The sequence below is a fragment of the Mastomys coucha genome, unplaced genomic scaffold (genome assembly GCF_008632895.1).
Source record: "Mastomys coucha isolate ucsf_1 unplaced genomic scaffold, UCSF_Mcou_1 pScaffold23, whole genome shotgun sequence".
Taxonomy (NCBI): domain Eukaryota; kingdom Metazoa; phylum Chordata; class Mammalia; order Rodentia; family Muridae; genus Mastomys; species Mastomys coucha.
The window spans coordinates 15,714,502-15,737,551 of record NW_022196906.1 but is presented as its reverse complement, the minus strand read 5'-3'; the positions used below and the strand labels follow the sequence as shown (position 1 = coordinate 15,737,551).

The 23,050-nt window shown below is 48.9% G+C and overlaps 3 protein-coding genes across 10 annotated transcripts in view; 1 reads left to right on the top strand and 2 right to left on the bottom strand.

Moving 5' to 3' along the window:
* Positions 1–316: 316 nt before the first annotated feature.
* Timm29 (translocase of inner mitochondrial membrane 29) lies at positions 317–2,832 on the bottom strand. Its single transcript, XM_031343387.1, has 2 exons — positions 2,641–2,832; positions 317–2,561 (listed from the first exon to the last, which is right to left on the bottom strand). Exons 1-2 carry the CDS (start codon positions 2,750–2,752, stop codon positions 1,873–1,875), a joined length of 801 nt encoding a protein of 266 aa, XP_031199247.1. The 5' UTR covers positions 2,753–2,832; the 3' UTR covers positions 317–1,872.
* A 37-nt stretch (positions 2,833–2,869) lies between these two features.
* Yipf2 (Yip1 domain family member 2) lies at positions 2,870–6,973 on the top strand. Of its 6 annotated transcripts, XM_031343386.1 has the most exons (10): positions 2,880–2,983; positions 3,103–3,163; positions 3,469–3,626; positions 3,708–3,788; positions 4,228–4,315; positions 5,201–5,317; positions 5,396–5,562; positions 5,644–5,826; positions 5,910–6,035; positions 6,112–6,973. In XM_031343386.1, the coding sequence occupies exons 2-9, from the start codon at positions 3,133–3,135 to the stop codon at positions 6,021–6,023; spliced, it is 939 nt and encodes a 312-aa protein (XP_031199246.1). In that variant the 5' UTR covers positions 2,880–2,983; positions 3,103–3,132; the 3' UTR covers positions 6,024–6,035; positions 6,112–6,973. The 6 variants fall into 6 exon arrangements, with proteins under 6 accessions (XP_031199241.1, XP_031199245.1, XP_031199242.1 ...); XM_031343385.1 differs by having other exon boundaries at positions 2,875–2,983; positions 5,405–5,826; positions 6,112–6,968; XM_031343383.1 differs by having other exon boundaries at positions 5,396–5,826; positions 6,112–6,968.
* The window catches only part of Carm1 (coactivator associated arginine methyltransferase 1), a 44,005-nt gene continuing 27,147 nt past the window's right edge, over positions 6,193–23,050 (bottom strand). Inside the window, exons 3-16 of one of the 3 annotated variants that reach the window (XM_031343379.1) lie at positions 22,058–22,164; positions 21,113–21,217; positions 18,286–18,396; positions 16,986–17,163; positions 14,421–14,511; positions 14,119–14,200; positions 9,377–9,462; positions 9,105–9,194; positions 8,620–8,757; positions 8,444–8,533; positions 8,258–8,370; positions 8,074–8,151; positions 7,735–7,803; positions 6,203–7,605 (exon numbers count right to left, since the gene is read on the bottom strand). In XM_031343379.1, the coding sequence (XP_031199239.1) occupies positions 7,466–7,605; positions 7,735–7,803; positions 8,074–8,151; positions 8,258–8,370; positions 8,444–8,533; positions 8,620–8,757; positions 9,105–9,194; positions 9,377–9,462; positions 14,119–14,200; positions 14,421–14,511; positions 16,986–17,163; positions 18,286–18,396; positions 21,113–21,217; positions 22,058–22,164 (1,478 nt within the window). In that variant the 3' untranslated portion in view covers positions 6,203–7,465. Of the gene's footprint in view, positions 7,804–8,073; positions 8,152–8,257; positions 8,371–8,443; positions 8,534–8,619; positions 8,758–9,104; positions 9,195–9,376; positions 9,463–14,118; positions 14,201–14,420; positions 14,512–16,985; positions 17,164–18,285; positions 18,397–21,112; positions 21,218–22,057; positions 22,165–23,050 lie in introns of all 3 variants that reach the window. The other 2 variants (XM_031343380.1, XM_031343378.1) reach the window with 2 other exon arrangements.

Genomic DNA, 23,050 nt, shown 5'->3' with positions numbered 1-23,050 from the left:
CAGGACCTTTGGAAGAGCAGTCAGTGCTCTTACCCGCTGAGCCATCTCACCAGCCTGGCATACACCTTTAATCCTCCCACTCCAGAAGCTAAAAGTGGGGGGATCTCTAGGATCTAGGAGTTCTAGGACAGCCAGTTCTCCAAAGAGAAACTCTGTCTTGAACTACCAAACAAAAACAGCTACCATACTTTCAATACATCTGATAATGAATAAAAGAGGCAAAACACACAGTCGCACCACTAGGATTGGGGGTAGCTCAGTGTACAGCACATAGTCTGTCTGAAGCCCCTCCATAAATAAATCCATGACAAAAATGACTGCTTCATCTCCTGCTTTTATTGACTAGCCACAATCCACCTGATATGAGAAGTTTTGCTTCCCTAATATTTTAGCTTGAGAGATAATTACTAAAATCTTGGCAGGTCAACCTCAACCTATGTCCCCCACCCTGTTCCTTTCCAACCAACCATTTTTTCCAGGGTCCCTGCAGTATAATGACATATGCCTGCATGTGTATTCTGGGATCAGAACATGTTCCAGACTTCTACAATGCCCCCAATTGCTGCCATACATATATACCGTAGAATTTGTTTGCCTCTATCTCCTGCACTGATAGTAATATACAATGTTACTAGTTAAGACAAGCTAGGTCCTCAGGGACTAGTAAAGAGATTATCAAACAAAGCAAAAAACCCTAAGAGGAGTAGGGTACAGTGCTTGCCTAGTGTGTACAACCACAGGACAGAAAGCGTTCACTTCATTTGGGAAGTGCAGGCAAGAGGATCTATCATTCAGTCACCCTTTGCTACACAGTGAGTATGAGGCTGGTCTTGGGCTGTGAGACCACTCTCAGAAACAAACCAAACCAAAAAAACCCAATTTGAGAAGCAGACAAATCTCTGTGACTTTAAGGGCAGACTGTTCTTCACAGCCAGTTCTGGGGAAGCCAGTGTTACAAACAAGCCAAAAGACACAAAGAACAAAAACCCCAAACACATACATTTTAGCTCCAAGTGAAAATGAAAAATCTGAGGTTAGGCAAGCTAGCATGTGATTTTATTCCCAATCTTGGGAGATGATTTAGGAGAATTTTAAAAAATATGTGCATGGGTGTTTTGTCCCTGCACCACCACTTGCCTACTTAGGAATCCAGAAGAGAACATTGGATTCCATGAACTACATTAGTTACAGATCAAGCTGTTGAGAACTGAATCAAGGTTCTAAAGGAAGGAACAGTCACTACTCTTAAACGAGTAGCCTAGGCAACACAGCCAGACCTTCATCGAAAAATTCACACACACACTACCAAAAGGGAAGTTGGAGGATTGGTCTTAGGATCTTGGGAGTCACTGGCAGTCAGGCATTTTAGTAGCCCCATCCATGAACAGGACTAATGCATGGGCAGGGTCACTGTGGTGCACTGGAGCTGATGCAGGATTCAGGGCCAGACTGGGCATATGGGAGTAACATTCTCAAAAACAGACCAAATGAACAAAACCAAAGCCCATTTCTGTTCTGTTTTTGCAGTGCTGGAAATGCAAGCCAGTAACCCAGGCATGCTAGGCCAAATGCTCTACCCTTGAAGTACATCCCCAGCTACAATAGGCTACACAGCACAGGTTCCTTACTAGTAGATCTGGAAGCGATAAGCATAATAAAGTCAAATGCTTCAGCATGTTTAAGAGCAGTCCTTCAGCTCTTCTGTATCTCTAGGACCAGTAAGGCTCCCGATTTGCTTTGGCTAACAGGACAGAGTGAGGACTTCCCATAAAAATCACAATGAAGGTCATTTATCTCTATCCATCTCACCAAGTGCACCGTCCGTGGCCCACAGTTTGCCTGCGCCTGGTGACCCGGGGACAGCCTTCGTTTTCATCTGGAAACATCGGACTGAACCAGTGAATCAGCCTCACTCAAAGCTAGACGATCCCTTTTCTCCTTCTGTAACACCTGCTCCTCCCACAGAGCCTGGTCCACCTGATCATCGGTGAGTATGATCGGCTTGTACTTCTCCTCGAACAGCCTCTCATTGGCCTCGGAGTGCAGCTGGTGATTCCCGACGACGCGGAGGTGCGCAGGCAGGTGGAGAAACTCGTCGTCGTTGATGTCACAATCCTGCATACGATTTTCTAGGATCCACCAGCGGCCAACGAACCCCACGTCGAGGATCCGGCCGGGGAAGTCCACCCAGCGTGGCTGCAGGTATCGACAGCGGGCTTGGTAGAGGCTGGCCTGGGCGTCGAAGGACGCTTCGTAAACCAGCGAGCAGAACCCCAGGTTCACGTGACGCAGCCGCCCACGGCCCCTCAACCACAGCAGGCGCTGCAAGAACGCTTCCGAGTGGCGGTTGCGCGTGGCCGGAGCCAAGAGCAGGAGCGAACCTGATGCATCCAGCAAGGCCTCCTCGAATGCTGCCTCGCTGGGTGCCAGCGCGCAGCACGCAGCAGCGCCGCCTAGCAGCCCCACGTACACGGCCGCGCGGCCTGGACGGGCTCGCGCCGCGGCCGCCGCATCTCCGCACGCCTCGGCATAATCCCGAAGCAGTGCGCGGGCCCAGGTGCCTGAGGGGAAAGAAGAGCTGCGGTGACAACGATTCAGCCACTCCGGCCACCCACCCTGCAGCCTTCTGCCACTACTCACCCAGTCGTGTCCACACCCCTGGCTTAACCGCCACCGTCGTGGCACCACTGGCCTCTCCTCCCGCTTCACCGCGCCCACGGGACCAGAATCTCTTAAGAGCAGCTGTCACCATTTTCCGGCGGTTCCTCAGCCGAGTGGAAACACATAGCGTCGTAATGAAAAAGGCCGGAGAGTAGATCCTACGCAAGCGCAGGATACAGGAAATAGTTTCCCACTGGAAGACAATAGGAAACGGACCTAGTGCCGGATGTTGCCGTGCCGTCAAGAAGGGTGGCCTCTGACGTGTAGGCGGGCGGCGCGCACGCGCACAGAGCAAGAGCCACGCCAGCTTAGGGAGCTTCAGGTGAGGAAGGTGGGGTGCATTAGCAAGGACCTCCACTCCGTGTTAGGCTCCATGCGGGAGTCCAGACGGAATTATCAGTCTTGGGGAGGGCTGAAGGACTGATGCGGTTCTGTCCACAGAGTGTGATGCGGTGACGCCTCTATAGAATTATGGCAGCGGCTGACGAACTGGCCTTCCATGGTGAGTGGAGCCCGGAAGTAGTCAGAGCTCCTACCTAGGCTACAGCTGGGTCCCAGACCTCAGGTTCATCTTGCACTCAATTCCTGCTCCTTCAGTGAACTCAAAAGGCACATCACAAGCGTCCAGTTCTGCACAGGACCTAAATTGAATCGCATCCAGTAGACGAACAGACCTACCCATGCATCAAAACAGAAAACCTCAGCCCTTAGTGGAGGGCGGTGAGGCAACCATAGCCCCAGTTGAATGAACGAACACTGTGCCAAACGAATTTTCAGACTCCCTATGCCCATATTCCCTCTCCGTAGAGTTCGAGGAAGCCACAAATCTTCTGGCAGAGACCCCAGATGCAGCTACCACTAGCCAAAGTGATGAGCTGACCTCCCGAGAGCACGTGGCTGTGGTTGTGGGTTCAGGCATTGGCTATAGAGCTGAAGTAGGAGAGGAAGAGGATGACAAGACATCAGTGAGTTTCCTAGGCCCCGATGTTCTGCCTGTGTCCTTAACCTCGCTGAGCAGGCAAGTTATGAAAGTCTTTGCCTTATAGCTTCTACAGGAAGAGAAGCCACAACCCAGATTTTGGACATTTGACTACTATCAGAACTTTTTTGATGTGAACACCTCCCAGGTGAGGCATGAGACATTGATGGTAAGGACTTGGGAGTTTCTTGGGGTCCAGCCACTATACTTGGGGACTGAATTTGGATGGGATGGGTATGGTGGAGATGGAAGGCAAAAGCTAGGTTACAAAGTAGATGTGGATGGGTGTGTGTCTTAAAGCCAGTATGTTTCCTAGTCAGGCCAGCCTCTAATAATAAACCAGGTCCACTGAGAGGGCACATCCTGGAGATGTAGGAGGGAGACCATCCAGAACTGAGGGACTGTCCTTATTTTGACTGGGAGGAGAGCCTGCAAGAAGCTGAGAGCAAGGTGGCAGGCCTGAAATCCACCTTCACAGTGGTGACATGTTCTAGCTTGTTCAGGTAGGATGGGATGTGCTGGCAAGATAGTAGACATCTCTCAGAATGCCAGGATTCTCATTCTAGACCCTGGTCTTTGCTCTCCAGGTCTTGGACAGGATCAAAGGCTCCCTGCTGCCTCACCCTGGCTACAACTTTGTGCGGCACCATCTTAGAAATCGTCCGGATCTATATGGTAAATGGGGGTATATGTTTGAATCAGTGGAGTATTCACTCAACATGGGACTGTGCCAGGCCCTGAACAGGGCAATCACACATGAAGAGCAAAATTTGTGTTTAGTTGAGGGGGATACCGAGATGGGAAGCAGAAAATGGCGGGTGGCATTGCTGTCTGATATAGGGAAGTCAGGAAGGTCCCTGAGTAGGGTAGGCATATGGTTTACGCTGACATTGGTAGTCAGAGGCTTAGAAGAGGACCCAGAAAGCTTCTAGGTCCCACGGTGGGGACAACTGAATTGCATGGCTGCATAGGTCATTGGAAGGAGGAGCTGGGAGGGCATGAGTAGGGGATGAGTACACAGGTCCCGTATAGTGGAGAGAAGGGATCGTAAGTATTTTCTAGCAATGGAAAGTGAGGGTAGAAGGGCAGGGCACAGACATTACAGTGGAGGCTGTGAGGAAGAGTGCTTGGTTCTAGAGTATGCCCCACATGGCTTTTTCCCCACTCCACCAGCAGAGTTACCATGGGTGGACAGGAAAAGCTAAACAGGTATCGGGAGCAGACATGGAAGTTTAAAAAATAAGCATATGAATCTAGGGCCCTGGGGCAATTTGGGACACAGAAAGGTGGAATGCATGAAGCCTCTGGACAAGATTCTGCTCACAGTAGAGAACCACCAAGCCTATTCTACCTATGAACAATTTTATCAGAAAAGAGAGCCAAGTGCTTGAAGCATTTTAGAAGATATTTCCAGAAAAACAGAATGAGCCCAGATGCAGCACTTATCAGCAGTGACCTGGAGAGTCCAATGGGGTCTAGGGGTTCTTAGCACACTTGATTTAGGACATAGGCACCTTTCCCAGGAGGAATGTGCCTGGGATTCCATGTCCCCCTTTGCAGGCCCCTTCTGGATCTGTGCTACTCTGGCCTTTGTCCTGGCGGTTACTGGCAATCTCACTTTGGTGCTTGCACAGAGACGGGACCCCTCCATTCACTACAGCCCCCAGTTCCACAAGGGTAAGCAGAGTGGGTGGGCTCAGCTCCTGGATGCCAGGGTTCAAGGGTATGCAGTAACTGCCCACATTGCATCCCTAGTGACTATAGCAGGTATCACCATCTACTGCTATGCGTGGCTAGTGCCGCTGGCACTGTGGGGCTTCCTCCGGTGGCGCCAGGGCACGAGGGAGCGCATGGGGCTGTACACCTTCCTGGAGACTGTCTGTGTCTATGGCTACTCACTCTTTGTCTTCATCCCTACTGTGGTGAGACTGGCTTGGCCCTTGGGGACTGCTGGGAGCTACATGGCTCACCAGTATGGTCACCAGCTGTACTTGTCACATCAGGTCCTGTGGCTTATCCCCGTGCAGTGGCTGCAGTGGCTCTTTGGAGCCCTGGCCCTGGCCCTGTCAGCTGCTGGGTTGGTATTCACACTGTGGCCTGTTGTCCGAGAGGATACACGGCTGGTGGCTGCGGCACTATTGTCTATTGTGGTGCTGCTTCACACCCTCTTGGCGCTAGGCTGTAAGGTAGGTTCCAGGCGGTCCTCCCCAGGGCTGTGGAGTGGGATTTGCTGTACCCACTGTACCTTCATTCTGAGGTCTCTCTGTAGCTCTACTTCTTCCAGCCACTGCCTCTGGACCATGTGGTACCAGCTCCCCAAGCCACACCTCCATCTCATAATGTCCTGCTGCCCAGTTCAATCCAGCCCATGACAACCTTCTAGGAAGGCCCACAGGTGAGGGACCAGTTTCTGTTTTGGCTGAGGATGTCCCCTCTACCTGGGACCATTCCTAGGAGTCTTTCTTTTTCAGGCCAAACTCAAGGGGGATACTACTTGTCCTGCCCTCCGTATGAAGATTGGAGGATCTTGGACCCTGGAGACTACCCTACTGTTTTGCAGGCTTTTCTTAAAAAGCAAACACTTTTATTTTCTATGCAAAGGTGATCCAGAGAATTTATATAAAGGTGGGGAGGGGCAGCCGAGCAGGGAGTATTACTGTTGGACAGGAGAGAGCCTGGTTCCCAGCTGCCTGAGGGCCCTCTGATTCCCTGACAGGTCAGGAGAGTGGCACAGAGCAGCTCTTGCCTTTGCCAAGGGGTTCTTGTGGTGGGCAAAAGCCCAGCCTGAGCTGTGGCCATTGAGGTGAGGACTCTAGGGCAAGGGAACAGGGGAAACTGCCTGTGCTTATTAGTCACCCTTCCTTGTTTGCTTTTCTTTTTGTCTGGGGGGAGGTCCCTGCTAGGCCCCTTCCCAGGGATGCTGTCTTGAGAGAAGTAAGTGGAACATGAATGTTAGCTATCAGGAGAGGATGCCTTCCTTGTGTGACAGATCTTTGAGGTTTCTTGTCTGCCCCACTAGCCCAGGGTGACTCGCTTTGGGCTGCCTGTTCCAGCTTTTGATGGAGGGCTTCAGGGCTCAGGACAGGACAGTAGCAGAAAGCAGGGGCTAGGCCTTTGGACAGCTGGGTAGTTTGTACATTCAAGTTTGAGGTGAACCCTTTGGTGGGAGGGGGCTGTGCCCGCCCTAAAGGCTTGGCAGGGCCACCCCTCACCTAGAACCTCTGGGCCTAGGGACAGGGGCTGCTGGCTTGGCCCGGCCAGCCGGGTTTCTCAGAGGGTCTGTGGGTTGACACTGGTTCTTTTCGTAAAAAAATAAAATTAAAAAAAGCAGCATGTCACGCCCATGGTGACCATGTGGCCTGGTAGTTGAAGGAGAGGTCCAGCTGGCTGTGCTGCCACCCCAGGTGAGGGGAGGTGCAAGGACGGGTTGTGGGGTGGGTGCTGCCAGGTCTGTGGTAGCAACTGCTGGCCTCCTCCTGCCTGGTCAGGTGCAGCTGTGGGGGTAGGGGGAGGACTTGCCTCTTCCAGCAGATGTCAAAGCCAGGTCAGAGTGGAGAGTACAGAACAGGATGAGGGCTGCCCCAACAGGATCTCATGTAAAGTATGGCAGCAACACGCGCTCGGGACCAAAGGTTGGGCTGGGGGTACTTGAGGGCAGCGGCGACATCGTGTACAAAAGTGTCCAAGTTCCCATAGCAAAGAGGGCTGTGACCGGGTGTTCACGCTTCTCCAGAACAAGGGGGACAGCCACTGGCTGTGCCGGGCCTGGACTTCATTTGGTTTCCTGGTGCTGTCAGTGCGAAGTGCTGTCGCGGCTGGAGGCACCTAACTCCCATAGTGCATGGTGTTGGTCGGGATGGACATGGGCGAGGCCATAGAGATGGCAGGGCCACCCATGGTGAACTGGTTGTTGACTGCATAGTGGGCACTGGAGCTACCGCCGCCTCCCTGGGCACCTGAGGAGCCTGTGGGGCAGGTCATGGGCACTGAGGAGCCAGCATGACCCCTGAGCCTGCCTGGCCCCCACTGGTAGCTTGAATGTGTGCGCAGGCCAGGCGGGATGTCCCCCGCCCACGGCCCCGCTACCCTGTTACCTTGGACAATGCCCGTGCTCATTATGGAGCCCATCCGGGAGTGGGTGTGATTGACAATCCCTGTGTTGGCTGCGCAGCGACAGGGAGGAAAGAGGGAGGGAGGCAGATGTCACCGCCCCCAGCCTGCCGGGCCCACTCCACTTTCATGGATGGTGTGGGAAGGGCAGGTGGAGTGGTGATAGATGAAGGTGTAGAGGAACAAAGGGCTAGAGTCCCCAGGAAGAGGAAGAAGTAACCACGACAGCGACAGTGGTGGCAGAGAACCAAGCACTGGTTTACCTGGCCACTGACACATCCCAGTCCTCCCTTGCCATGCCATAGACCCCAGGGGACACTCACCTAAGGGAATCAGGTTGTTGTGACCCACACTGGAGCCGCCGGCAATAACACTGCTCAGATCATAGGCAGTAGGCATTCCTAACCAGAAAGTAGGTGTCAGGAGTCGGACAGGCTCTGGGGACTTGGGGATCCAGGCTCCCACCAAGGGCCTCCAGCCATGTCTGGAAGTAACATTCAGACTCACCAGCCACAGCCACCCCGCTGCTGAGATTGTAGGTACTGCCCGTGTTCCACATATTCTCCGAGGGAGACGTGTAGTGTGAGCCAGGTGGGGGTGATGGGGTTGTACCTGTATACCTATGGCAGAGATTAACTGTGGGCAGGGCTGTGGGACTCCTGGTGCCCTCTCCCCACTAAAACCCTGCACTACCTGAAGAAGGGGTTCTTTAGATCCAGCAGGTTACTGGATTTGGAGCCTGTCTGGTCCACCTGTGCCACAATACTGATGTCATAGCTCTGTCTGGGGGAATAGAAAGGGTGGCTGTGAGGCAGCTGGGCTGGTAGATCCCTAAGCCTATCCAGCCCGAGATAGGTGGCAGGGTGCACCTTTTGTTGGCAATAAGCAGACATGTCCCTGAGAGCGTGTCCCCGGCCTTGGCAAACAACGGTGACTGGAAGAGGCACCGGACCTGGTACCAGTGGGTCAGGGGCTCTGTTGGGGCTGTGGATAGCCACACGGTCATTCTGTCAAAAGAGATGGATGCACTTCACTGGGCTGCCACGACCACTTGTGCCACTACCCCATATACCTTGACATCATCCCCAAGGGCCTTCCCTTCTCTGGGGTCTCAGGGCTAAGCCTGGCTGGACTCTAGGTGCACAGCCAACCCATGGCCATCAGGTCCCTACTCACCCTGACACACATGTACTGAGACAAACACACTTAAAGGACAGGTACTCAGGGTACCTGACAACCACACCCCTCCCCCATGGTTCTTCCTGGGGTTTAGATGAGAAAAACCTCAGGAGTTATGACAGTAGCCAAGCCTAGAGGCCATAGGTGCAAGGAGTCCCAGCAGTGCCATACTTACATGGAGCCAATGAAAGCAACATCGAACCAGAAGGCCAAGCCATGGACCAGCCCTGAATGTAGCATGTGGAATTTGAATGGGATTTCTATCCTGCAAGGCAAAGGGCATGGAGTTGCTCTAGAAGGCACACCTGACAGGAGAGTGGGAGAGGTAACTGGGGGGGACAGTGACCAGGGAGTTGACAGTACGTGACTCTGAGGAGAGCCAGACGGTGTGTATGTTTGGGGGGAGGGGGTAGCTTAGGCCATGGGTGCTCAGGGGATGAAGGCTACCTGTGCAAATCGCCTTCTTTGGCTTCTAAGAAGTTCACTGTGTACTTGACAGATTTGGCCATCAGGATCCGGATGTCAAATGTGTCCTGTAAGATGACAGATATGACCTAGCTTGTGCCACAAATGCCACAGAAGAAGGGGAGAGCTTCAATACCCTTCCCTGGCAATGGCATTAACTTCTGCTATTTTACTAAAACCAGCTTGCCATTCTCAGACATGCTAGGTACAACACCAAGTATACCAATTAGACTACACTCCTCAAAATGTCATACTAACAGGCAGGTGGATCTCTTGAAATTTGAAGCCAGCCTGATCTATATAGTGAGCTCCAGGCCAGCCAGGGTTACAGAGAAAAACAAGAGGCTGATTGGCAGTGCTAGAGATGGCTCAGTAGTTAAAAGCAGTGGCTACTCTCTTCCAGAGGACCCAGGTTCAATTCTCAGCACCCACACGGTAGTTCACAGCCTCTGTAACTTCAGTTCCCGGGGAACTGATGCCTTCTTATGACCTTCTTGGACTCTGGGCATAACTGTGGGAGAGGCAAAACACTCATACATATAAAAAGGTTCTGGGAGCTGAGCTCAGGTCCTCAAGCTTGCATAGCAGTAAACACTTTAACCCTCATCTTCTTGGTCATCTTGCCATAGTCTCCTAAGTACTGGGATTCCAGGTGTGTGCAGCAAGACAGGGCAGTCCTCCTCCTTTTTTTACTGTTAGAGACTGAACCCTGGGCCTCATATATATGAGACACACTGAGTCTTACCAACTTTAGGATGATAACAAAACCACAGTGTCAATACCTAAATTCCTATCTACTCAGCAAGTGCTGGCACCTACTCATTTGGGCCTAGATTAAGCAATATGTGAAGATCTCATTTGGAGAACAAAACCAGAAGCCTAGCCTAGTGGCTCAGTGCCTTTAATCCCAGCACTCTGGAAGCAAAGCCATGTTGATTTCTGAGTGTGAGGCCAGCCTTGACTTTAGAGTGAGTTCCAAGCCAGACAGAACCACTCAGTTGGTTCAGCAGGTAAAGACACCTGCTGCATATACAGGCCTGTTACTTAAGTTCAGTTCCTGGAACTGACATACATGTTGCCAAGCAACACAAAAAATTTAAAAGCCTAAGTAAAAGATGAATTCAGAATCAGTGACACATGCCTGTACTTTCAGCTCTTGGGAAGCAGAGGTACACAAATTGGAAGTTTAAGGCCAGCCTGGGCTACATAATGAGTTCCAGGTTAAAGTTAGTGAGACTCCCATCTAAAACAATAGAAGAGAGTGACTGGAGAGATGGCTCAGTGGCTAAGAACACTGCCTGCTAATCAAAGGTCATGAGTTCAATTCCCAGCAATCACAGAGAAATCTGTAATTGGATCCGATGCCTTCTTCTGATGTGTCAGTGACAGGATGCTCATATACATTGAATAAATAAATATTAAAAAAAAATAGAAGAGAAAGCTAAAGAATAAAACAGTAGAGACAAGGGAACTGGAAGACTGAGCACTTGAGAATATTAAAATGGGGAACAAAATGGAAGATAGAGTTTGAGATTCATCTCCCAGATGTGGTGACACACATCTGTAACAGGAATGTACAGTGGGAAGTGATGGTGATTCAGCAAAAGAATCATTTTGCTGAAGTGACTGACTACTGTACATACAACTAGATCCTAGAAGAGAATGAGACAGAAGTTGCACTACGACTAGAGTTTCTCAGACTAGTGAAACAGAAGGGAAGACATTAAGGGGTGAGGGAGCCTGACCAAACGGGCTAAGACTTCCATGCACTCAAGAGGCAGAGGCAGGTAGATCTCTGAGTTCGAGGCCAACCTAGTCTACAGAACAAGTTCTAGGACAGCCAGGCTGCACAGAAAAACTCTGCTGTGAAAAACAAACAAAAACCACAGAAACTTGTATATATGTTGTTTCCTTAAGAAGTAAAGCCATGGGGGCTGGTGAGATGGCTCAGCGGGCAGGAGCACTGACTGCTTTTCTGAAGGTCGTGAGTTCAAATCCCAGCAACCACATGGTGGCTTACAACCACCCGTAATGAAATCTGATACCCTCTTCTGGTGGTCCAAAGACAGCTACAGTGTACTCATTTATAATAATAAATAAAATAAATCTTTAAAAAAAAAAGAAGTAAAGACATAACAGGTTTGCAATAGAATATAAAGAGAAAACTAGAAGAAAGTATCCTTGCATTATTACTGGGTAAAAGTGGACTTTAAGGCAAATGATAATATAAAGGTTCCATAGTGACGAAAAGAATAACCCAACAGGGTGTTCTTATTTTAGACCTGTGTGTACTTAATACAACAGTTTTAAAACATGAACCAAACAATCAGGCTGAAATGGAAAAAAAATATCCCCATCAAAATAATGCCAAAACAACAAAACATTAAGATACACAATCAGTTACACATGAGGAAAGAATCAGTGGTGAGGTCAGGCTTGTGGAAGCATCTTTATGATTTCAAGGATGGCTGAGGTCTTCAGAGACTCAGCCTTAAGGAAAATGATGAATCCTGACCAAGATGATTAACAAATATAACCTGACATGGACATATAGCTGTATTAAGCATGACTAACTTCTTTTTATGGTGGTTGTTTTTTGTTGTTGTATTGAGACAGGATTTCACTATGTAGTCTGGCTGCCCTGAAATTCACTGTGTAGACCAGGCTGACTTTGAACTCGGAAATACTCCTGCCTCTGCCTTCCCAAGTACTGGGATTAAAGGTGTGTTCCACCACATCTAGCTGAAATCCATTTTAAGACCACACACTAGACTTTGAGCAAGTCTCAATTATCCAAGGTCTAAAGTATTAGTGCATGTTCTCTGATGACAAATGAAGGCACAGTATACCAATTATGCTATACTGAGGTAAAGTTTAAAAATATGCACCTGCGGGCTGGAGAGATGGCTCAGCGGTTAAGAGCACTGACTGCTCTTCCAAAGGTCCTGTTCAAATCCCAGAGACCACATGGTGGCTCACAACCATCTGTAATGACATCGGATGCCCTCTTCTGGTGTGTCTGAAGACAGCTACACTGTACTCACATAAATAAAATAAATCTTTAAACAAAAAAAAATTTAAAAATATGCACCTGCAAGCACACAATTGAATATAGACTTTCTAGAATTCCTGCTGTTTTATATGTATGGGTGTTTTTCCTTTCTGGTAACCTTGGAGACCCGAAAAAGGTGTACGACCACTTAGAAATGGAGTCACAGTCAGTTATGAGCTGCCACATGGGTTCTGGGAATTGAATCTGGGTCATTTGGAAGAGCAACCAGTGCTTTTATCCACTGAACCACTACCTTTCCAGTTAGGCTTTTTGAAAAACAATCAATGCTTCTACAGGAAGGATGCTGTGCTGTCAGGAGCTCTTTCTGTTTAACATTTGGTTTTCTTGGTGCAGGTAAATCTCTGAGTTTCAAGCCAGCTAGAGCACATACTGAGAACCTGTCTCAAATAAATACAATTTGTTATTTTTTAAAAAGAATTTATTCATTTAATGTCATTTAAAATTTGAACTTTTTTTTAGATATATTCATGTATGAGTATATAATTCAAATTCTAGAACTGAAGTTTCAGATGGCTGTGAGCTACTATGGGGGTGCTAGGAACTGAACCTGGATCATCTGCAAGAGCAAAAAGTGCTCATAACTGCTAAGTCATCTCTCCAGCCTCCAATTTGTTTGTTTTTATTTTCTGTGTGTTTTCTCTACATGTAAGTATATGATGTGCATTCAATGCCTGGAGATCCCAGAAGAGAGCATCTGATCCCCTGGAGCTGGAACTGCCATATGGGTGCTAGAAATGAAACCTGTCCTCTATAAGACTTCTAGTGCTCTTTACTTTTATTCTTTAAAATCAGTCAATCAATCAATCAGTCAATACCAACACTTTTTGATGGGTCTGGAGAGGCATCTTAGTGGTTAAGGGTACCAGGTGTTCTCAGAGGACTTGGGTTCACTTCTCAGCACTCACATGGTGACTCAACCCCTAGACCTCTAGTCCCAGGGATCCAACACTGTCTCCTGGCCTCTGTGAGCACTGCACACATGCAGCACATAGACATAAACGCAGGCAAAACTTACTCTTATATTTGTAGGTATTTTATCTAGACAATGTCTGTACACCACATAAGTATCTGATGCCCCATTATGGATCCCCGTTACAAATGGCTGTGGGTTGCTATTGGTACTAGAAATTGAACCGAGGTCTGCTGGTGTCTTCTGGAAGAATTGCCAGTGCCTTTAACCAGAGACATCTCTTTAAATTCCAATTTTTTTTCTCCTCAATTTCATTTCTGCATGTGTGTGTATTCACTTGAATGCAGGTACACTCAGAGGTTCTTGGGGTTAGAATTACGGGCCATTGTGAGTAATCTGATGTGGGTGCTGAGATCCAATATCAGGTCCTCTGCAAGAGCAGTAGGTGCTTATAATTGCTGAGCCATTTCTCTATTCCTCATCCAGCTTGGATCTCCTGATCTCATGCCTCCACCTGCATGCAGTGTAGACCACAAGGCTTTATTGTCCTGATACTGAACCACCACGGATCTATGTATCATTCCATCAAGCTTGACTGCTACTAAGCCAGCCTGCTGTATGTGCTTTGCAGAGTGAGTGAGGGTTGAGAGAAGCAGGGACTTCTATAGTCCAGAGCTTGTATGAGGCTGTGGTGAAGCCTGAGCCTCTTCAGTCCAGCAGTGCCCTGTACACACTACTTACCACCACAGGTTGCCGGAAGTACTCATCCACAGCGGCACCTCTGAGGGCTGAGAGGTCCACTCCATGGAAGGATGGCTGGTACCTGTGGAAATCCCCAACCCCACCAGCAAGGTCAGCAGCAGGAAGAAAGGCAGGTGGAACCACTTGCTTTCTTTATTAGCTGGCCCTTGTCTAGCCCATGTCCTTCAGATCCTACTGAAGCGGAGGAGAAAAAAAGAGGAGACAGGGCCTGCTCAAGGATTGGGTACATCCCCAAGCAGGCAGGCTCTATGGCCTGGCCAGGACACCCAGGGCACACTCACCAAAAGTTGGCTTTGGTGAACTGCTCCATGTAGAGCTGTTCATCGGTGAAGGGTGCAAGGTGGACATCACCAATGGTAGGGAACATGTTTCCTAGAATTGGGGGCAGAGAAGAGTGCTGTTGTCAGGACAGTACATCTAGTAAGGCTGTGTAGAGCTTTTAGAGGACCTTGAGATCTCCAATCATGGACCCATCCATCCATCCATCCATCCATCCATCCATCCATCCATGCATGCAACAGTGCACAGTATTGTTTGTCCATGGCCTCTTAAAGTATGTGAAGTGTAGCATAGCCAGAATCCAACCCAAGATTGCTTACTGCTTTGTTTTGTGGTGCTGGAGCTGAAACTTGGTGACTCTGAGTTTAACTCTCACATATAATCCTTTTTTTTCTTTCTATAGTGGCTTTTGGGGAATGTGGTGAAAGAAGGGAGAATAAGGTATCATGTAGCCCAGGCTCATGAGACTCAGCCAGCTTCCACCCACGTGTTGGAATTAGTGTACATTTGTGCACTAGCTTACTTGTTTTTTTTGAGATGGAGTCTTGCTGCCTCAGGTTCCTAGATCTTCATTCAGAGTGTGCCACCATATCCAACCTAATTCTGATAGGTCAGAGGCTATTTTCTTTAGTGCATTTGATTTTCATCCATGACTCACATAGCAGTTCAAAATTCCCTATTTAGAGCCAAGGCACCTGGCTCAGCTCACTAGGGCTTGTTTGTGTACTACTAGTTCCTATGATCATCAGTATATTTGCTTGTATCACACTGGCCTACCACATCCATTCCAAGAAGTGAGTGGGCCTAATCCTATGTTCCAGTGCTAACACTCAGAAGCAAGGAGGAGTCTACTAGAGCCTCTTGTTGTCCAGCATGCCTGGCCTGCTCCAAACAGAGTGACAGGAAACCCTAGGCTGTTTGGAGTATAGCTGCATCACCTCAGCCAGGGCTATCCAGGTTCTGGATCAAATACCAGGTTTAGCAAGTGACTGAAATATAAGTAAAGGGTCCTCCTCTGAGATTCATGAGCAAGCAAATGGGACTAAGTTGGCAGCAACAATGAGCAGATATGAGGAGGCTGAAACTTCATAGGATGAAAACATAGCCTACAGATGGGCCTCCCTCCCCAGCTCTTCAGGGAGTTGGGATGGTCCTGACATCCTCACAGTTCACATTAGATTAGATTGCTCAAATGTGGCCAGTGGGATGTCAGAGGTAGATGGGACAGCATTGAGGAACCCATTTCTGGCTCCTGTGTGCCAGAATAATCCTTTAATCCTCATAGGGGCTTCTGAGGGCTTGAAAGCTGCCTCAAGGCTTCGCCACCATGGGGCCAGAAGTGAGAAAAAGAAGACCCCAGACAGTTGCTGGGCAGTCTGGAGTTGCACACTTACACAAATAGAGAATTGTGGACACCTCCTAGCTATAGAAACTGAGTCAATGTAGGCTCCAAGGCAGAGAAGTCATGGGAGCCATACATTCACTAAGACTGCCAGAGTACCACCTGCTCTACCCGAAGCTACTGCTAGAGCAGGGTCCCTGAGCTCCCACATACACATATACATCCATACCTGACAAGAACAACAGACACATTCCAAACCTTATCAGAAAAATGGGTGCAGTACTATGTTCAGAGCAGAGTACAGATCCCAATATGGACTGGTAGGTACAAACATGCCACTTGTACAGGCACACAACCAGAGGTATGGACAGGGTAATGAAAGAAACATATCCACATGCCTTGATACATGTACATATACCTACACACAGGTGTATACAGTCCGTCCACACACATACCACCCCTTCAGTGCACTCCTAACTGCCCATTTACCCTGAGATCCCATACCGTCACACAGACACACACGCACACCTACCACGCCCAGACTGTTAACATATACACACACCCTTAAACACCTATAAACCATTACACATCTCATACCCTAAATATGCACAAACATACCTAAACTATCCATAGACCCTCACTATCCACAAACCCTCACACAAAATGCCTTCACACAAGAACACACACCTATAAGCATAGACCTTCACACACCACACACAGATGTACACACATCATTAAGCATGTGTGTGTGTATCTCGCCTGTACCCTTAGGCTCGCACCCCCCCCCCCCCCCCCCCCGCCTACTTCCTAGTTCTTAGGGAAGCAGGCTTGCCACATTGACATGGACAAGGTTTCCAGTTTGGGGATTAACAACCCTTGGGATAGCACTAGCCCATCCCTGGACTCCCATTTCTGTCCTATTAGAAGCAGCTCTACAGCAAGCATACACAAGAGATTCTAGATGCTTTTTGTGGGTCTACAGTGGGCTTGTCAATGCCTGGTGGGGAGAGTGGACACCTGTTTGGTGTCTGGGGCTCTAGAAGCCAGCCAACAGGCAGGGTTGGGATAGGAAACAGGAAAAACCCTAACTTTCTGTAAAGGGTTCACTGACACAAAGCCACCTACAGGATGCTGGTAGCAGTGGGGTCTTCCTGCCCAGGGGCCAGTGGCTCTGGTTCAAGGTCTTAGTTCCACTGTTCAATGCTCCTGAGCATGGGACACTCACCACTGGGCTTCAGGTACTTTTTGGCATGGAGGTAGCTCTCAAGCATACGTTCGTTGAAGAGCATGTAGCCCATGGGCTCTGAGATGATAATGTCCACTTGCTCAGGCAATGAGACCTCTTCTACTTTGCCGGGGATGACCACGATGCGGTCTGTCAGATTGTTACTCTTCACCAGGACCTGTAGGAAGTGGGAGAAGGCTCCCTGTGCTTGCTTGGCATAGGCCCTCCATAACCCTTCAGCTCACCAGTGGTATCTGCTCATACCTGGGGAAGTGCTCCTGAGGCCCACCTCTCAGGCACTAGTGTTCTGCTGGGAGAAGTGTTTACCCCTAGAGCTGGAGCCTAGTTCTGGCAACTTGTCTTTCACACATAATGGGCCTAATAGAAATGACATGTGTCGGGGCTGGTGAGATGGCTCAGTGGGGAAGAGCACCGACTGCTCTTCGGAAGGTCATGAGTTCAAATCCCAGCAACCACATGGTGGCTCACAACCACCCGTGATGAGATCTGACGACCTCTTCTGGTGCGTCTGAAGACAACTACAGTGTACTTATGTATAATAAATAAATAAATCTAAAAAAAAAAAAAAAAAAAAAAAAAAAAAAAAGAAATGACATGTGTCCAAGGGGCTGACATGTTACAAGAAGGAAGAGGCAGTCTCAGAAGAGACTGAACTAGCACCGAAGCTGTGTGAAGGAGCTGCAGTTAGGTGTATAGCTCCAGGAAACACCCAAGAGCAAGCTGATAGTGCCCCTGTTTGTATGAGATGTAGGCTGTGGGAGGGGGAGCCAAGCTCATGCATGTATCCATAGAACAGTAGGAAGGACCTAAGAGACTCTCTGGTAAAGAACCTGAGTAGTAGAGAGCTAGGGATAAGAAAACACAGTGTCTATTCCTCTGCAGTTTTTCAATTCTGAACTTGAAAATGAAGTTTTCCATGAAAAAAAGATAAAAAAAAAGAAAGGAGAGTGACAAGATGACAAAACAAAATCCTGTTGTCACCTACACAGGATGTCATGGTGCTCAAATAGGCTAATTCTAAGGACAGTTTAGGTGTATGACCCAGAATTCCCACCAGGGGCCTGTTCTGTTGCCACTCTGACCCTAAGTGTATTCTTGTAGATGCCTGGCTAGTCACTGTTGATTTGCTACCACAGTCTTAGTGACCTCCCCCACCCCACACCATTGGTGACCACTAGGTTCTAGAGACAAAGAACAGCAGTGATGTCCCCAGGTTTCCTGGGGGCTCCCAATGGGTACAAATAAGAAGGCAGGGCATAGACCCGAGTAGTATACTGACCTCTGCATGCTGAGCCATGGTGCTGGCTTCTACTGCATAAATTTTTCTGGCTCCTGCTTGAGCAGCAAAAAATGACAGGATCCCAGAGCCACAGCCCACATCTAGAACGATCTGAGGAAATGGTATATGAGGCTACAGATGAGCCAACCACCACACTGGTCATCACAGACAATAAGTAACAGCATAACTACTATATATAACAAAATAGTATTTTAAGGGGGCTGGAGAGATGGTTACTCTTGCAGAGGACCCAGGTTCAATTCCTGGCACTCACAGCTTACCAGCATCTGTAACTACAGTTCTGGGAGATCTGATACCCTTTTCTGTCCTCCACAGGCACTGAATGTACACGGTACACATACACAGGAGTACTCATTCACATAACAAAATAAATAAAATAAAAATAAGTCTTAAAATAAAAATAAGTCTTATGGCTAAGTGTGCCAGGTAGTGGTGGTGCATGCCTTTAATCCCAGCACTCTGGAGGCAGAGACAGATGGATTTCTGAGTTTGAGGCCAGCCTGGTCTATAGAGTGAGTTCCAGGACAGCCAAGGCTACACAGAGAAACCCTGTCTTGAAAAACAAACAAACAAAACAAAACAAAAAAAGGGTAAGTGCATATGCTGCCAATAACTTGGGTTCCAAACTCTGGGACCCACATGGTGGGAGAAGAGAACCAATTCTCCTCAGCTGTGTTCTCATCTCTACACACACATTCTCAAATAAATGTAGTCTGAAAAATTTTTTTAAAGCTTTAATTACTACAAAAACAAAACAAAACAAAAAGCATTCTTGTGTAGTGGGAGATGCTTATAACTGCATCACTGAGAAGGCTGGGCAGGAGGACCATGAGTTCAAGACCAGCTTTGATTAACACAGTGAGACCCCGTCTGAAGATTAACACATGGAAGCAGAGAAGTGAGAGCCTGGGAGATACTAGCAGAGATACCATGGTACCAGAAAACTACTGCCTTTGTCTACCACCTGCTGAGAAGCCAAGGCACAAAGCTGACATAAGGCATTACAGCCAGGTAGGTCCTTCATTTTCAGGAGCTGCCCCTTACAGGCTTGGGATCACCATGGAGATAACGCCATGGGCGAGGCTTCTAGGAAGAAGAGTCTGGGTTTTCTGCTCAGTCCCAATCTTACAGCCTGAAGGTGGGTGGAGCACTTGGGGCACAGAGCATGTGGAAGGGGCTTCTGCAGGCACTGTGTCCTGTGCTGATGCTAAGTCCATCCCTCAGAAGCAGCCTTGGCTGGGGCAGGTGAATGGCCCAGGTCTGAGGGCCAACTGAGATGGGGTAGGAGCTCGGCAGAATGCCTCATGTTCTGGATGTGTAGAGTTGCTTCCACCAGAGCAGAACAAAGACAGATGTCTCTGAGTGGCATGTGTGGGTGTAGTGGCTGCCATAGAGGTAGCACTGCTGCTAGGACCTTAGGTCTTCTGGAAGCCTTAAAAGTGGAGACAGGCCTCATCCCTGGGAGAGCTAAAATGTCACCAAAAGAGAATATGCTTTGAAGGCCCCTGCTTGGGCTCAGACCAAGAAGAAACCAGTAGTAGCTGAGTGGATTTGGCCAGGAGACCTGTGAGAATGCTCCACAGAGATAACTCCTCTAGGGCCTAGAGACCCTGGGGTAAAACCTAACTAAAGCCTGGATGAGGTAAATGTCATTACACCCATACATGCTGATCAGAGCTAGGTATAGAGGTGTACACACATGCTCTCATTGCTGAGTGGACTCACACTGGAGGACTGTGAGTGAAAGGACAGCCTGAGATCACAGAGAGACATAGTCTCAGAAGGAACAGAACAAAAACACAAGCTCCCGGGCTGGGCTGGAAAGATGGTTCAGTGGTTAAGAGCACTGATTGCTCTTCTAAAGGTCCTGAGTTCAATTCTCAGCAAGCACATGGTAGCTCACAGCCATCTGTAATGGGGTCTAATGCCCTCTTCTGGTGTGTCTGAAGACAGCTACAGTGTACTCATATACATAAAATAAATAAATCTTAAAAAAAGAAAAATAAAACCCCACACACAAACTCCCAATTGCTTCAAAAGGGTTAAACAAAGCCACAGGATGAGAAGAGAGCTGTTTGCTGGGTGGAATACAGAGGCTCTAGATAGGACATGGTGCTGAATGTCTGTAATTCAACCACTTGCCAAGTTGAAATAGTGAGTTTAAGGCAAGCCTGGGCTATCTCAGACAACCCTGTCTTAATTTATCCTCTATACCATAAAAAAGAGAGAAGAAAAATAAAAGGACCCTAAAGATGTCCCTTAATTCACAATGGGATCATAAACTTATGAGGCAAAACTGCATTCAATTTGCCTGACCTAACATCTCAGCCTTGCCTGGCCAGTGGGACACCTGTTCAAAACACCTATACACCCAGAGCTGGGCCAAATCATTCAACAGAAAGCCTGAGTACCTCAAAGACTGCACATTCCCTGGGAATAGTAGCAGGTGCCAACCCCCACTTATTTGAGTCTCACATAGTCCAGGATGGCCTCTCAAGGGCTGGGCTGTAGGTATGCACCACCAACCTGGGCTGAATGGCACACACCTTTAATCTAGGTCTCAGGAGGCAGAGGCAGGCAAGATCTCTGTGAGTTTGAGGCCAGTCTGATCTACAGGCCTGATCTACAAAGAATAGCCAGAACTACACAGAAAAACCCTCTCATGACCCCCCACCCCCACCCCCAAAAAAGAGGCTGGCTCAGAACAACAGATACAAAGGAAGTAACAAAGGAGGGAGAAGGCCCTGCCCCAAGCCTTCAGGCACCTTGCAGACTGCTCAGTATGCTTCCTGTTCTGAGGGCTCACCTTGTCCTTGAAGTCCGTGTGGTTCTGCAGGATTGCACGCTGGTAGGTGCCTGTTCGCACATAGTCCTGCATCATATTCTGCTGCTGGGACAGGTAGCCATAAAACTGGAACAGAGACACACCAATAGCACACGACACAAGGCATGACAGACTGCCACAGCCCTGGCTGCCCTAAGATGAAGGGAGGGCCTGACAGCCTAAACCTCCCTTGGGAGGTCATGTACCCTCTGCCAGCCTGTACCCAACTGACAAGAGCCAGCTGAACCAGAAGTGGGAGCAGGGATGAAGGACACAGCTAGATGCCACCTGGACTTGGAGGCCACCCAAGAGATCACGAACGTTGTCATGGGTGGGATTCTAACATCTGGGGGCCAACTGTCCCATCTTAGGGCCCCAAAGAAGAAGAGGAATGTATGGAACAAAACCCTAGAGCTCAGAGCGCCAGGCAGGTGATGTGCGGTGTCTCTCTGTAAGACAACAGGCGATCAGGAGGCAGCGTGGCACCTGGCAGGGCCACAGGCTTGGGCATCAGGCAGACCTGGCTTTCCCATCGTGGCTCTGTTGCATAAGAGCTGAGTGACTTGGAGCAAAGTCACTTAACCTCTCTGAGCCTCAGATTTCTCATCTGTAAAATGGGGACAATAACAGTTGTTGGGAAAGTCCAAGTGCTTCTGGGCATGTAAGATTGCTTACACAGAGCCTTACACTCACCATGGGTTTAGGACATGGCTACAGTTCAGTCATTACTCTAAACCCCTGAGGCCCTAGGCTTCACAGATGAGGAAACTGAGGCCTAGCGAGTGGTAGACACCTGCTGAGGCTATGCAGCTAGTAAGGGACAGAGCCAGGATGAGCACCCACGTGGGCCTACCCTGTGCTTCGTGATGCCCCGTGGGAAGGTAGGGGAGGGAAACACCAGGTGGTTGTCTGTCCCAGGGAACTCACCTGGAAGTACTGCACTGCTGAGGACTCCTCTGTCCGCTCACTGAACACAGAGCGCTCCAGTGTGTGGCCCCGGCAAGTTTTCAAGATGTTGTAGAAAGAACAGAAATCTGGAAAGGGGGAGCCAGGTCACTGGGAGGCCAGTGCTATACTCCTCTGGGAGAATCCATTGGGCCTGGGCATTTGTTCTTCCTGTCTGCCTTTCCTGACTTGTCTACCTCCAACTTCTTATTCCCCTAGTATAATGTTCCAATGGAGAAGGAAAGAAAATGAGCTGTTAGGCACTCTGACTGACATGAGGGTATGACTGCAGGTGGCATGTGGTGAGGACAGGCCTGGGTATTCCTCCCAGACAACATCCTATGATGTGTGGGGAGCACAGGGTATCAACCCTTAGGAACCAGCTCAATATCCGCTTGGAGCTTATAGTAGCCTCTGGGGAGAGCACTGAACATAAGAGTCACCAACTCAAGGTTGAAGACAGCAGGAGTCCTGTGGACGCAGAAAAGCATGTGGAGAGGCTGTTCACCACCCTTCCCCAGGACACAGTGTTATGAAGTTCTTTGAATTGATTCACACCAAATTACCCAAAGGCAGGAAGCAGAGAGGGGCTCGATGACCCCACCCTGAGCTGAGGAACTTTAACCAGTTGATGGCTGCAAGGGAAGAGAGAATCAGTATTTTCTAAGGGTATATTGTAAGTAGACCTTGTGGTGGATGGCCCCAGCCATAAGTATATGGACAGCACAAATTGGCCTGAGTGGATTATATATACTGAAGGGTAAGGGGAGAAGGGAGGAGGCAGTGGGCTGGAGGATGGCTGTGGGAGGAGTTAGGGATGAATATGTAAAAATACATTGTATGGATACGTGAAATTCTCAAAGAATAAAAATACATCTTTAAAAAGTTACTGAGGAACTTAGAAAAATGGTCACCAAGTTATAGACTTAAAAAAAAAAAGAAAAGAAAAGAGCCGGGCGGTGGTGACACACACTT